Below are 16,435 nucleotides of genomic sequence, written 5' to 3'. Positions count from 1 at the left end.
GGTCGTCCATTATACGTGCATTAAATTTTCGAACTTTTAACACACGCCACCCTTTTGTACACAAACTCTTTTTGTAAATGTACGTCATGATCATGATCCCTCGTGATTACTTTACAAATTTAGTGTAAAGAGAGTTCTTGTTTTATGTTGTTCATTCATCACTGCCTACACTGACACACGTTATCTTAGTTTATATTTTAGATAGTGTAAACACAGTTCTTGTTCTTTGTTGTTCATTCATCACTACCTACACTGACACACGTTATCTTAGTTTATATTTAAGGTAGTGTAAAGACTGTTCTTGTTTTCTGTTGTTCATTCATCACTATCTACATTGACATACGTTATCTTAGTTTATATTTTAGGTAGTGTAAAGGTTGTTCTTGTTCTATGTTATAATTTACGTATTAAAATTGATGTGTTGGTCTCCTCTTAGTCGTTCATACGTGGTAACCATACATGTTACTTTATGTAAATACACAATATGTAGTTTGTGAAAACAGAAAATTCGATAAATGTGAATATTATTTCTTATCTGTGTGATATTTCCTCAAAACATTCGGTATGTAGACGCGCAGTCATTACAATTACCAACTATGACAAACATTTTGTGTTGGCGTATTTTTGGTGCTCGGCGGGTGGAAACCCTTTTCGTGACCTGACATTTATATAGAGTAAACAATTGAGGAAAACATTGAAGTTCAAATTAACGATTTGTGAGTCTTGTTTCCTTTTGGAGAAATATACGACTCATTTCATCCAATCTTCTTACGAGTGGCCCTTCTTGCATATCTGAAATTTGTGCCATTCTGTAATTCTCAATAAACAGTTTACTCAACAGCTACGAATCCTGTTGGTCAGTCAGCGTCGATGGCAGGCGTCATGTTCAACGTTAAATTTGACGAGAACATGAAGAGGATATTGAAAGATGATGAATACCGGAATTTAGAGAAGGGTATGCCTGCGATCAATTTTGGTCTTTTTATCAATGAAAAAGAGAAATCATGTTATAGGATGCGCGTTGTTTTATCGATTTATATTTCCCAGAGATTATTCTTTAAATTGCTAGCTTTTAGCCCTCATTTCATGAACTTTTCTATATTTGAAAGGAAAACGCATGTTTTCGAAAGAGTTCTACGGAATAAAAGTTGTTCCGAATAATTCAATAAGTTGTATTGCATCAAATTACGAGTTAATTTAGAAAAAATTTGGACAATGTTGAAAGTAATAAAGTAAATGGTTTGAACCCGGGAGTAGCGATACATGTTTGTAAATGTAGATCGTCCTGGTTCGTCAATTTTGACATTTTGACTCTGAAGATGACTACCGCTAAGGTTGTCGAAACGTCAGTCAACAACAACACAGTCCTTCTCAAGACTATACCAACCTTGACGATCTACATTTACAAACATGTAACGTTGAAAGTGACAGAAGTTGTTAACTATAGGTTTAGGAAATCTTATCCATCACAGAACTCTTCTTGTATCTTAATATTTCGCAACAGTATAACTTACAATCAATACAAGCAAAATGCAAGAAATATATCAGATTGGAATGTTTATAGTTTTTAAATTCTTTAAATACCTCAACGCTGACAATATATAGACAACAGATGTACATTGATGATTGAGAAATATTGTTTAAAGCCTTCGTAGATTGTTTACATGTTAGTATCACTTTGATTATAGCCGCATTATTAAAAAATGCGTCGCTAAATATGGCGCTTTTATGTGTCGAAAGTTTTAGCGAAAATTTGTTACATGTCTGTAAATGTAGATCGTCCAGGTTGGTATAGTCCTGAGAAGGACTGTTTTTGTTGTTGTTGACTGACGTTTCGACAACCTTAGCGGTAGTCATCTTCAGAGTTCAAAAAAATTTGTTTTTTTACAAATATCTATTATATGTTTGAAATTTTGTAATGCAGGCCTATTTATTAGACGGATTATTGATGTCTGTCAATTGAAATCTTCGCAGAGAAATCTTTATTTCTCTACTTTTATCTATTAGTACAGAAAAATATGAGAAAATAGTGGTTCAATATTTTAATAATTCAGCATATTGCATTATATTTTTATTGAAATATTAACTATCGCATATTTATGTAAGTATTGTATTGTATACAATAATACAGTATTGTAAGTATTGTATATGTAATATGATGTGTAAGTATTGTATATGTAATATACAATACAATGTAAGTATTGTATTGTATACAATAATACATATGTATGTATTATTGCATTACAACAATATATGCTTAGTGTGACTGACAGTCTACAGAGGGGGTACATTGCTTGTTTATTTTCTTCATATAAAAAATCTTACTTCCTGAGCTTGACAACTCCACGGCTAGACTGTGTTAACCAAGTTATTCATGAGTTTTTCCTTTTCAAACTCCCGGGTCAAGATTGAAGGTTCCATGCTTATTTGCTTAGGATACTAAAATGCTTTCTATTCATACAGTGCTTTATAAGTGAGCATATTTCTAAATTAGCCACACTGCATTATGATCACAGAAAAGTGCATAGCAAGACATTCTGTCTACCAATATATCACATGTGGTCTTTACATAAATATTCTGAGCTTAAAATTATTCCATGTACATATAGACATTAAAGCAATTAGAACTTTCAATAATTCAGCATATGTCAAAATATTTTATATCACAACTTATTACTGTTGCATATAAGCAGGTGTACATCCTGTGTCCTAAAAACAGAAGTCACCCCCACTGCACTTTGGTGATGGCCTGAAGTGCACATTGTATTTTACTTGTTGCCTATCAAAGTTAGTCTGATGTGTTAGGCCGTTATAGTATAACACTGGCATTACCTTGTTGAAATTTATATATAAATGAATATATAACCGTACGTCCTGTGTCCTAAGCGCAGGAGTCACCATTTTAGTATGGTGATAGCCGGGAGGGCACATTGTATATACACTTTGTAGATGAATATATATATATACAGATTACAGTATATATGTATACAAAAAAGGTATAAACAATGTGCCCTATTAGTCACATTAAGTACTTGTTAAAGTAATGGAATGTATCTTGTAAAACTTACAGTCTTATACTAGTAAAGTGCAAACATTGGTGGCTTCTTTTAAAATTCTACCAAATTTTCCTTTATCATTTTTGACTGACAATAGCAATTTTGTTCAATGATTTTCCTGACTTTTTATTTGTTGGGCAAAACTAAATGTACTGAGAAGTGCTTAGCTGTATATAGTATGCTCAAAATGCTATGTGATAAAACAGATACGCACTCGCAGCTGCGTGGTGCTGCGAGCATTTTTCGCAAGCAAATTTTTGCAAATTATACCGTAATAGCGCAAGAAATCGCGTTTCCAACGATCTAAAAATCTAAATTTTCCTCCGGGAGCATGCCCCCGGACCCCCCTAGAGGGTTCGCGCCTTCGGCGCTCAAAGTGCATCAGTCACAAAAATTGCTGGATCCGCCCCTGGTTCATCCCCCATAGTGAAATTTCGTGGAAACCGAATGATTTGGGATGAGTTGCTGCTCTATACGCGACTATTCTAAGCAAGAACTTTTAATTACAAAACTACCTGCAACAATTCAACAGCCTTGTATACGATTTTCCCTAAAATTTTAGGTTTTTCGAACTGTCATAAAGGATTGTTTCTTATCCAGGCTTTGACTTTGTCCTCCCTTAGAATGCAATGACGTTTAGCAGCTAATCGGCTGATGTTTACTTTCTGTTGATAAATTATTGAGAAGGGGCCACAGTTGCAGTAAAGCAAGGGACAGAGAAATTGGAAATTAGTTTTGTGTTATATTAACCCAATTTAATTTTTATTATTCATTGATTTGTCCAACAAGAAACTTGTTTTCTCCTTATATTAACGCAATCTTTGATTCATGTCTCGAAGTGTTTCCATCGAACGGCGAAGTTGCAAGCTTGGAGCACGAGGAAACGGCAAAAATAGTGAAAATCAACCTTAAACAGGAATATCTGAAGATCCAACGGAAAAAAGTGGAAGGTTCTCAGCATCGAATCGAAGACGCGATGGTCTACTTTACCGTGCGCTCCGAATTGGTCATTTTGAACGTGCAGACATATGTTCAACGCTTTTCTGATTGGATTGATGACATAATGTTTAACAAACCCGATAATGGTAAGATTGGGGGTAAAACGAAGTCTACTTTATTGCGTTATGAGTTTATATGATATAATTACGATCGAATTGCATCATCTCGTTGAAAAAAGGAAATAACCATGTGTTGGAGAGTTTATCCTTAAGAAGCAATGCGGCTTTGCGGTTTTTCTTATAGGCAAATGCTTTTTTTACTCTCTGTAGGAAACTTGAGGTAAGATGCTCTAGAAAAGGCAGCAACGTTTTCTGATAAAAAAAACCCGCAAAAATGGTCCTCTCCCCAAAGAAAATTATAAATACGTGCTACAAGACAAAATCTCAGCATGTCTCTCAAAACCCAATTGCTTTTTCTCTGTTTTGATACAAAATTCTGGGCAATCTTTAAATGCTTTACATTGCGACAGTTACCAACGAATAATAGAGAGATTTAGCAAACACGACGTATCGTCTAAGACGTCGTGAAAATGGCGTAAAAATTGCGTGATATTTCCATTTATCTCCAATTTCACGGCGTCTTAGACGATACGTCGTATTTGCTAAATCTCTCTCATATTGCTGATTACCATTGCTGCGCAGATGTTTAGTTATCTGAGACTCGTTTATTTAGAATTTATGACAACAAATCTTGAGAGGGAACTTTCTTTTTGCGTTGTTTTTATTTGAATATTCTCGATGAACTGCCTTGTATAGGATGGTTTGAGCTTTACACGAAAATGACGAAACAGGAGAGGTTAGAAAACACGTACATGGCTGACTTGGACAGCGTTTACACGACTCTGGAAGGAAGCAACGTTTACAGTCTTTACAAACACAAAGGAAACAGTGCAAGAAATATTTACGTGTTCTTTGTGCAAGTTGAGCTGATCGACAAAACCGTTGAAACATTTGCTTGGCCTTTCCTCTTGAAAACAAAACCGGCTGATAGGAAAAACCGGTGATGTGTTACTTAAGTCGTGCTTCGAAACTATAACTCGACTTGTTTGTTTCTGTTTATAGCGTCGGTTTCCTGAGCAAATTACAGCACCACGCATTGTATTTATACGAATTATTCATGCTAGGGATAGTGGTAAATTTAAACGGCCTTAGACACTTAGACTCTAAACATAGCAACATAATGAAAACTCAGCTTTCTCTACATTCGGCACAAGTATCGACCAAGCTATTAATCAAAGTTTACAAATGCTTATCCGCTTATAAGCTTATGTAATAAACAGTAAATAACTTCTTTCGATCGTTTTTGAAGTCGTTTCATTGTTAGCATACATTCATATTTGACATTACCCGATGGCATGCATGCGAAACTTCCGCAGTTTTTGTGTTCATTTTGAAATAACTTTAGGTTTAAATTTAGAATGCATTTTGCTGTGTCTGCTTTTGGCAGTACCAACGTTTTCCATTGTATAGTCTACAAGAATTTATTTTTAACAATTTACAGAAATAAGCAGACTTTTCCTTTTTTATGCGTTGAAACATTAGTTAGACAAGTTTTTCTTCTGACTTCTCTCGTTGACTCGAAGTAACTTGCCTCATTTAAATAACGTGCGCTTGCCTGGATGAGATATAAGCGGTTACTCCTGACTTATAAAGGTGATGTTCTGACATTAGATTTGTTCTTAAAGGCGAGTTGAGAATCTAAGAGCTTCTGTCTCCGAAGAAAAACGAAGGATCAACGTGAGAACAATAGCTATATCTTGCACGGTAACTTGCACTTGAAGCAGTGACGATGTTAGAGTCTTAGAGATGATGTGTTGACATTTACTAAAGACTAAAGTTTTCCTAACTGGTGTGAAATGCTCGCATCTCGTTCAAAGTAAAACAGCTCTAATGGTATCTACGAACCATGAAGACGAACCCGAACGATCGTATCTATCCTGGCCCTCGCACCGTCTCACATGACATGCGCTGTCTGACACAGTCTCCAGATCAATGGAAAGCAGCTTTCACAAATCTTCTGATCTTAGATATGTTCATAAGACACCTATGACACGGCCTGGAAACAAAGATTATACCTATGTATAACTATGCAGAAAATTCAGTTTCGTTGTCTTTATCATCGCCTATGTGCAAATGCCTTCCATATTCTTCTCATTGAAACAAAACGATAGTTAACCCTGGCTTTAGATAACCCTGGCATTCATCATCAGGTCCACTCCACGTCCGCTCTTAGCTGGCTTGACATTGGGTTGATCTGGGCTCGAAATCAGTTCCGCGGGTCGAGATAATATTCTAAACATCCTAAGCTAACCACCATTAACACCTTTACACTGACAAGATGGAAGAAAGAACACGAGAGTGTGCTCGCGCTTTCGACTTCCAGATAAGTTTGATGGACTTTTGAGCCCATGCATCATATAACCCTTACCCTTGAGATGTGTGCTGGGCTGACGTTTGTATTGTTACGTAGGAGGGTCGTCCATTATACGTGCATTAAATTTTCGAACTTTTAACACACGCCACCCCTTTGTACACAAACTCTTTTTGTAAATGTACGTCATGATCATGATCATGACCCCTCTTCTGTGCATGCTGACTAAATGGATGACGGCTAGCTTGTTCACTCGGCTTATATGCTTATGGCATGCACTCTCATAGGGAGTTATATGGTGTTCTTAATCCAGTATTATTTTTGAGATCAGTGATTGCTGATGAAGTCATGTTTTACTGGTCTATTATTATTGTCACGAATTAATTGTAGTAAATTATCAGTGAAGTGTTGAGGACGTTGTACTAAAAGCAAAAGCTCGTTGAATTCTAATAACTTTGGCAAATTGCAGCCGGTTTTCTTCAAATATATATCAAAAATTTGAAATGTTGAAGTTCTATCTCGCAAAGTAAAACAATGTCTTTATTATCCTACGTGTCGTTCGTGGCGACTGTGAACAATGTTTTGTTCTTCTCCACTGGAATGTAAGTACAGAACTTACTTATTTTGATGTGACAGAAGTCGTGAGCGATTTCAAGTTAGCATGCTTAGGCGAAGTATCTACTTTGCTTTAACCTGTAAGAAGATGTGGGATATCTATCACAGCTACTATATTTTTATAAACCAGTTTCAGTTCCATTGTGTTGTGATTTGTAATTTACTTTTCTTTTTTCTTGTTGTTTTGCAGTCTCACTTGTCGAAAGATTATTAGAAGCAACAGCACCGACAATGTGTCTCATTTACCTTTTCTCATTACAGCATTCAGGTCTACTTTTGTCTTATAATAAATTTCATTTATAACAAAATATTATGACAGTCATAAACCATATAACATCTATTATTATCCTGTCGATCATTAAATATCCACCATTATCCTGTCGATCATAAGATATCCTTCTTTATCTTGCTAATCTTAAAACATCCACCATTATCATGTCAACCATAAAATAGCCACCATTATCCTGTCGATCATAAGATATCCTTCTTTATCTTGTTAATCATAAGATATCTTTCTTTATCTTGCCAAGATTAAAATATCCACCATTATCTTGTCAACCATAAAATATCCACCATTATCATGTCAATCATAAAATATCCACCATTATCATGTGTGTTTCAGCTCGTTTATGTGGGTTATGTATGGACTGAGCAAAAAGGATTCAACAATTGTCTTAGTGAACACAATTGGAATGATACTACAATGCACATATTTAATTTGTCATTTTATTTATTCTAAGGTAAGTTGTGTGTTGTTCTACTGCCTACCCACTCTAACACCCTCCCATTCCTTTGAACACAAACTCATTTGAAACTGTGGTGTTATATTGTATTATGATATCAGTAATTCAAAAGAACATATGCCTTGTGTTTATCTTCATTGACACATGCAAATAGTGGTACAACTTATCCAAAAGATACTTATGTTTACATATGTTATATATTTGTCTATATGAGCATTGCTTTTATTCTGGGCCTTTTGTACAATGAATATTTATGAATTAAAATAGTAGTACCATTCAATTCATGCCATTGGCTAGGAGGATTATTCATGTCAAGATGCCCAGAAATGGACGAAAACATTATTGCAAACTTCTTATGTCAAGCAACCTTTCACTTAGAGGGATACGGAAGGGGGTTGGTTGTTTCACCATCCTCTGTATGTACTCACCCATATGACTATGCCTTGCTGACACTGTAGTATATACCTAAACACTTGCCATTTTTATTTTGTTTAGTCAGAACCGGTGTTTCGTCACACAGTTTACATCATGCTGCTGACATGCAGCCTTCTTAGCTATTTCAAGTTTTACCTCCCAAACGAAGAAGAATCTGTTAATTTGATGGGGCTGACCTGCGTGGTCATTACAGTCATTATGTTTGGATCACCTTTGCTTTCTTTTGTAAGAAATTTCATTGAAATCTGCCATGCTTGTCAGAACTTTGAATGGCTTTCTAATATCTTGCAAAATTGATCCATGTCTATGTATATGTGTTTGAAAATCTCATGCGATGTAGCTGAGGTGGATTAATGTTTTCACAGGCAGATGTCAGACACTGCATTCTTTTTTTGAATAGTTATGAATCTCACCTTGCAGTGGTTTTTTCTGTTAGATTTGGACATGAGCATAGCCTGGGTCTCGAGATTTATGAGGGGTTGGGGGTGGGGACATAATTTGCCTGAAGAAAAGGTTTGCTGTTTATTATTCCTTTAAATAAGGAGGAGTTATAATGTTGTATATTATGACTAACATAGTTGCTTTAGTTATAAAATTTTGTCGAAAATTTGTTATAGCAATATTGTACGCAATGGCATTGAGAATCGACATAAGTATCATCTTCGTTAGTCATAATATGTCTGAAAAATTTTGATCCTTATCGAACTGCTAACTTTAAATTTTTGCGAATTTTAGCTACCCCTAACCCCAGGACTTAAACCCCGGGTTAGGAATACTTAGACTACATGGCTTTGAATGCCATGAGGTAACACCTTATTGGGCTTTTCGTACGTGGCGTTTTTGTATCGTAAAGGATATTATATCATTTGCCGCATTAACTACTTGCTGTTTGCATTATTTTCTCATTAATATCCTCAGTAGTCATAACAAAGTGATGATCATTTGAATAATGACGTGTGTTTGTATCATTGTATAGGCAAAAATATTGAGAACTAGGAGCTCGGAATCTCTGTCGTTTCCTTTGTCCATGATGACCGTGTTGAATTCTGGTTTATGGCTCTTGTATGGTCATCTCATTAACGATGTTTATATTGTTGTAAGTTTCGTTTTGTTTTAAGTGAGAAAGCTACAACTGAAAACTCGCCGCAAAATTTCAAATGTCGCGCTCCTTCAAAGACGAAAGTCAACCAACCAACGCAAAGTTCATAAAAGTCCGCATAAACTTCGGTGAAAACCGAAAGATTATTTGATTTTGTAGCTTGTTGCTATATAATTTCTCTCCCTCGTTTTCTATGTGATGCTACACGTATATTCGGAGAACAAGTGTTCTTCTGTATTTCATGAAATAACTGTGATGAAATTTTTTGAAAACTTTGAATTAAATATTGTATGTTATATTTTCTTTTTATTTGAGCATGTTATTCGAGAAAGCGTCCTTCTTCAATAAACTTTGTTGAACGTAGTTGACAGTTCATCGCCTAAGTAAACGCTCGTCACTTTTTTCTTTCAGGTACCGAATGTTCTTGGTTTAATCTTGGGCCTTTTACAGATTGTCTTGTTCTGTTTGTTTCCATCAAGTGGCAGGCCAGTTGTTGTTTCATTGTGAATGATTTTCATATAGTTTTTCAAGGATTTACAATTGTATGAAGTGCGCTACGATTTTATCCGATGGATTTCTTAATCCTGCTGCAAGCACAAGAGGAGGGAGGGGGGGGGTTGTGTGCTCAAGTATGGTGGCATTTTCTTGTTTCAATGAAATAACGGAGAATGTAATTACATATTTTTATTGATTGAATCAGTATCATGTGCCTCTTTTTACAAAAAAGTAGCGATTAAAATTACAAAATTCATTTTGATTTTAATGACTGCTCGAGACAAGCGACGCCCCTGTCATGGTCGGTAAATTACAGCAATCTTTGTCGAGAAATTTGTGGACAATTTTCACTGACGTACACCGTGAAAAGTTAGCGGAAGTGAAGTTACAACTAGCTCAATAGCACAACTGACGAACTTTTATTGTATAACATACAATGTATAACCTACAACCTTGAATAAAATGTACAACTTTTTTCAGCGCAACTAACAACAACAACCACCTACAATCTCTAATAGAACGCACAACCTTCTTTAATACAATCAACAACAACCTATAACCTCTAATAGAACGCACAACCTTCTTTAATACAACTAACAACAACCTACAACCTTTAATAGAACGTACAACCTTCTTTAATACAACTAACAACAACCTACAACCTGTAATAGAACGTACAATCTTCTTTAATACAACTAACAACAACCTACAACCTTTAATAGAACGAACAACCTTCTTTAATACAACTAACAGCAACGAAAACCTACAACCTTTAATAGAACTTAAAAACCTTCCTTAATACAACTAACAACAACAACAACCTACAACTTTTGATGCAGTCTACACTCTTCAATACAACCTGCAAACTTCAAAATTACATACTTTAACCCACAGCCAACAACCTTCTACAGTACAAAACACAACCTGTTTCGAGCGGTGTAGTAGCAAAGTCAAACTAGAAACTGAATACATAAAACAAACTTTTTTATTACAGACATGTTTCGGCAAACTTATGCCATCGTCAGTGTAAATGAATGATGGCATAAGCTTGCCGAAACATGTCTGTAATAAAAATGTTTGTTTTATATATTCAGTTTCTAATTTCAATTGTGCTTTTACGTAAATATGGAAAGTTTGACTAATTGTTCAGCTTTTATAATGTATATGATGGTCAGTAACCAACGCAGAATGTTGACGCCAGCAAATGCTTTAACTTACCGCATAACTGAGATTAAGTAACGATTAAATACGACAGGATCTCGCTTTTATATGTTATTTCCCATACCGAGAGAAAACAGAAGTTTGTATTAGTTATGATATGGCAAAATACTTTAAAGAGAAAAAAACAGTAAAAAGTCGTTTTCTATATAAAGCCATGCACGAGGAATAAAAACACCATGCTGACGTTGAAAAAAGTCGGAAATGATGTGTGGTTTTGGAAAAGGTTCTGTGTCGTGACAACGACTAAAAATTGCATAAAATTGCGCAAATCAGAAAAAAGCCCAGGTCAAAACTAGTGTCAGCCATCTTTTTCACTAAAAGCTTCATCGAGATATTCTTTGCATGTGTGGAAGTAGTATTCAAGAAGTTTTTTCTCAAACGGACTCCATTTTTTATTCACCAAAGAGTTTACCTGGAAAAAATGTTATCCGTTCAAACTTTCTCGCGCATAACCTCCGCTGACATTTCCTGTTTCGACATTCAAACACACTTCAGCCATTATTGATACCTTTATCTCTGTGTTTAGTACGTGCGTTTAAATAAGTTATGGTTTCGCACGTATAATTTTTTTAACATAATAAGCGTTAAGCGGTCACATCCGAAATCCGCATAATGCAGCTTTGAGTGCAGAACGTTCGTACATCCGTGTATGATTCGTTTCGTATTTAATACGCAAAGGAAGTTCTGCAAAATGCTATTTCTACGAAATAGAGGATTCCTGTCCTTTTACATAGCCAACCAAACCGACATGAAGTCCCGCAAAATGATATTTCTACGAAATAGAGCATTCCTGTCCTTTTACATAGCCAACCAAACTGACATGAAGTCCCGCAAAATGATATTTCTACGAAATGGAGCATTCCTGTCCTTTTGCATAGCCAACCAAACCGACATGAAGTCCCGCAAAATGATACTTCTACGAAATGGAATTTTCTTGTCTTTAAATACCCGACTGAAGGCCTCCACCACGTTGCCGTTTTTTCTTCAATAACCATGGGTTGTCGTTACTTTACGGTGGAACTAACGTGATGGTTCCTGATGATTCGATTTTAGAATTTTCATACTTGCTGTCGACGTCGTACATTTTCTTGTTAGCAGTGTCCAACGTTACACGAGTGTTATGTAAGACTGTAGGCAAGAACAGCTGTCATGCTAGGCTAGTTGTACTTCTCCCTTCATCAGTGTTTCCTTTAGATTCTGCTATATTCCTCTTGCTAATTCTATAGGTAAAGCACCGACAAAGCAGTGAACACATTAGGTGCTAAGATAAAGGTATCCGGAATAATGGTTTGAATCATCCTCGGGTATTATTGGTAAATCCTCAGTTAATGAGAATTTTTTTTTTTTTGACGTCGATTGACATGTCCTCAGAATTAACCTCGGGTGCACTATCAAATATCTACCCATAACTGAGTGTGTGTATTGTTTGTTTCATTTGTCCTCGTTCACCGTCATAAATGAGAAACTAACAAGCGTGCCTGACCGCACGAGAGAGCAGACCTTCTGCATGTGTTTGTGCTTCGCGGCGCGCAGGCAAGAGCTCGGCATACCAAGACGGAGGCATGATTCCGGTGGCCAAGATAGTGAAGATATTTATAAGTATTATGATCGAGCTTAATAAATCGCGCTCAGCTAGAGGCTCTAAAAATATTCTGACATGTGATGAAATGCACTGAAACCAGGGCAAAACGTAAGGTCATATCAAAGGTGCTGGCTTACCGCCAGCGATTCATCATAACGTTTAATTGTTCTCAGTTCAGCTCCTTCTATTTGATAATAGGCAAAGGCATGCTCAATGAAATCCTGAAATATATTGCATCTGCTTGTATGTTCAACTGCAACTCGCTTCAAGATTTGTGTTGTGATTTATTGTCCAGTATGAAAAACTCGTGCATGCGATTAAGAAACTTCTGGCGTTTATTTCGATGTATTCTGTTTCACTTGTCGTGTCTAACGACTGGCTTCAGTTCAATCTACCAGAAATCTGCCAAGTAAAAAAACAAGCGTCGGACCAACAGCAATTTCCAAGTTAGCTTAAACAGTAGCATGTATTGTATGTACACTGTTGTTTCCCGTCTTTGAGAGGAGCATTGGGGACTTTTATTTGACGGGTGTATTTTAAACTGAGAAGGAGGTTTTGCTGGAGATGTTGAGGATGAGCGAAATCTGTTCATGGATTATAAAACATGGCAACAAGATATTAAACTTGCACGAAACCTGTCGAAAACCGCATCAATGTTGTATCCATGTGAAAATGACAGGACGAAAACGCGCTCTCGATTTTGTCGAATATTGATGTGATAAATGGGGTAACTGTGTGTCGGGCAGGTTGGAGCCCAGTTGTCATTTAAACTCATGCTTGTGATTGAAGATTGGTCTCAGCTGTGTTTCTTCTACAGTGTATGACACCATTATCAAAACATTTCAAACCACATCCGTTCTTCTGGCTCAATTTAGCGCACCGCGAGGCAACAAACTGACATTCACCAATTAGCGTCGAGTGCGCGCGATCAGGTTACCGTCCGCTTTCATGCAGTTGTGCATTTAAATGTTCTCCAAACTTCCCGGACTGTCAGATCAGTTGGTTAGACAAGAAGGCGTGGGAGGATCACGAATCCAAAGAAAAGAGAATCGTCAAGGTATGTGATGTCTCATAGCGTTCGCGCGCCTGTGATTAGCATGGGGCATCGACAGCTGTACTCTACAGCTAGAAAAAAGCGCGCATCTGTTTGGCAAAAGTCAACCGCAGCTGTTTGACAAACCAAACGTAATGCGGTTTTTCTAAGAGCTCAAAGAATTTGGAATAATAAGCAAAAAGACCATTTGCTGAAGTCTTTTTTTTCACAATCGAATGACAAAAGTGATGTTTCTACTTCCGCATGATGCTTCAAGCGAATGCTTGGGAAACGACTTCGGTTCGAAAATTACGAGTTACGAACCATTTGCAATCCCGGCAATGGCGATTATGTACGTTGGCTATTATTGTCATGCTAGTGCATGTCTCGTCACACGATGATGATTCCTTGTTGCTTTACAGAATACCGGATAACGATGACGAAATGGCTAGAATCTCAGCTCTTGCTCGACCTCCTGTTGGCCTGGAGTGAGCCTGGACAGGAAGAAGACGACAGTAAACCGCTAAGTGATTATCTGAAACCGAAATGTAATTACATCAACAATTGCTTCGAGTTGGCAATGATTGACAAATGCGATTTGTTCCGGGGGGGAGTGTGCGCATTACACATAGTATATGGTATTGTATGCGATGTGCTAATTACATAGCTGGCTCACGCAACGATAAACCAAGAGAAATATCTCGTTTCGGAAAGTTGATCCCAATAATGAACATGAGAAAAACAACCCTGCACGTAAAATTCGCGAGCCTATCGCACGAATTTTTTGTTCTTTTTGAAAAGATCTCCCATGTTACTGACTTACGTCTTAGCATCGTAGTTTTCGTGGATGTTTCTTGAAAAATTGATGTTATTCTGTGATGTAAAGTAAAGAATTTATACACACGCTCATGGAAAAATTAGAACTTATCGGAATGGTTGAAGTTTTGATTTCGTGATGGATTTCGATATAAGACTGCTTACGCTCAAAGTAATGGAGATGAAAGAATACATCGTCTTCCTGTTTTGACCAATGTCCAGATTTTTCTTAGCATTCTGTATAACGATTGCACATGATTGTATTAGTTGTTGCACGCGATTATATCGCTGTCGCGCGTGAGTGTATTTGTATAACACGTGATCATATTAATATTGCACGTGTTTGCGATGGTGTTTCACGTTCATTGCCAAATAAGAATTCCTCTGGCATCCTTTCGATTCCAGATTTACTTTGAATCATTATATAGCTGAGCAGCAAAGCCTTCACGTTTCAAATAATAAATGTTCTGCAAATATATTTCAGTCGACATTCCACGAGAGTCCACCGATCAGGTGACGAAAAACACCGTACAGTTTTTGAACTTAAAAAAATGCTACGAAAAAGTTCAGAAGCGATTCGAGGGCGTGTCGTCGCAAAGGCCTATGGACTGCAACATACTCATGCTAGCTAAATTCGACCCTACCTGGACGTCACGACGCATCGATGTTTATGTACAGCGGCATCCGGACAGTGCAAAACTCTGTGGAGACTTCAATGGCCGAGTGAAGCTCTTGACTAATGTGGAGAAGGAGAATGATGACACGGTAGGAAGGATTTTAAGTTAATGGATGCTAATCACCCAGTCTCGGAAGATACAATAGATTGGAAATACTTTGTGTAATCGATTATCATCATTTAGTTGTATGGTAATTGTGACAAGAGTGCTCTTCTTCCCAAATGTCCAGGATGTCCTTTTTTCAAAAATTGAGACGTTTTATGACGAAATTCGTAAATCAGTAAATTAATTAGTAAGAGTTATATTTACTGTAAAACTTAAAAAGGCATTTCTAGAATTTTTTTAACACGATTTTAATTAAACCTCTTAACAAACCCCGCATTAAATTCATTACAGGTGCGTTTTTTTGAAATTCTACTCGCTTCAAACGTCGCATTTTGCACGCGCCGAATGCATTTAAAACAAAAGAAAATGAGATAAAATTCCTCATTAGCTTTTATTTCAAGTGCATTCGCCACATGTAAAATGCGATGTTTGAATCAGGCCTTATGGCTCTTTTCCACTCATCGCCAAATGCTCTCGCTGCGAGCTTGCGAGTCTTTTCGCGCGATCAAAGAATTTTTTTCAACTAATTTAACTATGCTGCAATTCATAGCATTCACAGCTCGCTGTGAGTAACTCGCAGCGAGCTTGCGAGTACGATTTGCGATGAGTGGAAAAGAGCCTTTGTTCGCTTCATTCGACCCTTGCCATTTATATATGTGAAAATTTTATAGACGTACTTTTCCGTGGATCTCGATAGCGTGTACAGAAGCGATCGGAATATTCCCGTTTACAAACTCTCGACGGTTGATCCTTTGCGAAGGAATAAATTTATTCTCGTGATACGGCTGGTATCCGATGGAGGAAATACGGATGAACAATTCCTCAGCCCTGTTTTCCACATTCGAAGTCGAAGATCAACCAGAACGACCGCAAAGGCCGAACAAGACGATCGTGGATAATTGATGAGGGATATATCATGATATCCATGGATATTTTCCTACCTTAAATCGCACACACAGTCTTTTCATCACGATTTTCTTCCATTTGCAGTTCATCGTTAAACGTAGTCGCGTTTTCGCTGTGTAAAGTAATGTTATGAAACTTTTCTAGAGATGTATTACCTTATGTGCAAAGCGATGTTAACATGTTCATATTTGATATATAATTGTTCAACACAATTAAGAAATTAAAAAAAATTAACACAAAATTAAATTGTCAAACAATATATTTAGCGCCTGTTCTCCAGCAG

The 16,435-nt window shown here is 36.8% G+C and overlaps 2 protein-coding genes across 2 annotated transcripts; both read left to right on the top strand.

Moving 5' to 3' along the window:
* The first annotated feature begins 277 nt into the window (after nucleotides 1-277).
* On the top strand, nucleotides 278-10,013 carry LOC124459570 (sugar transporter SWEET1-like). The gene is made up of 8 exons (XM_047009033.1): nucleotides 278-955; nucleotides 3,896-4,141; nucleotides 4,811-7,027; nucleotides 7,231-7,308; nucleotides 7,663-7,780; nucleotides 8,279-8,443; nucleotides 9,195-9,314; nucleotides 9,729-10,013. The coding sequence occupies exons 3-8, from the start codon at nucleotides 6,960-6,962 to the stop codon at nucleotides 9,822-9,824; spliced, it is 645 nt and encodes a 214-aa protein (XP_046864989.1). The 5' UTR covers nucleotides 278-955; nucleotides 3,896-4,141; nucleotides 4,811-6,959; the 3' UTR covers nucleotides 9,825-10,013.
* A 1,585-nt stretch (nucleotides 10,014-11,598) lies between these two features.
* Nucleotides 11,599-16,393, top strand: LOC124459569. The gene is made up of 4 exons (XM_047009032.1): nucleotides 11,599-13,672; nucleotides 14,071-14,196; nucleotides 14,949-15,229; nucleotides 15,918-16,393. The coding sequence occupies exons 1-4, from the start codon at nucleotides 13,582-13,584 to the stop codon at nucleotides 16,143-16,145; spliced, it is 726 nt and encodes a 241-aa protein (XP_046864988.1). The 5' UTR covers nucleotides 11,599-13,581; the 3' UTR covers nucleotides 16,146-16,393.
* The last annotated feature ends 42 nt before the right edge of the window (nucleotides 16,394-16,435 follow it).

Source organism: Xenia sp. Carnegie-2017, unplaced genomic scaffold (genome assembly GCF_021976095.1).
Source record: "Xenia sp. Carnegie-2017 unplaced genomic scaffold, XeniaSp_v1 HiC_scaffold_13, whole genome shotgun sequence".
Lineage (NCBI taxonomy): Eukaryota > Metazoa > Cnidaria > Anthozoa > Malacalcyonacea > Xeniidae > Xenia > Xenia sp. Carnegie-2017.
The sequence above is the reverse complement of the archived record's forward strand: the minus strand, read 5'-3'. Positions and strand labels throughout refer to the sequence as shown.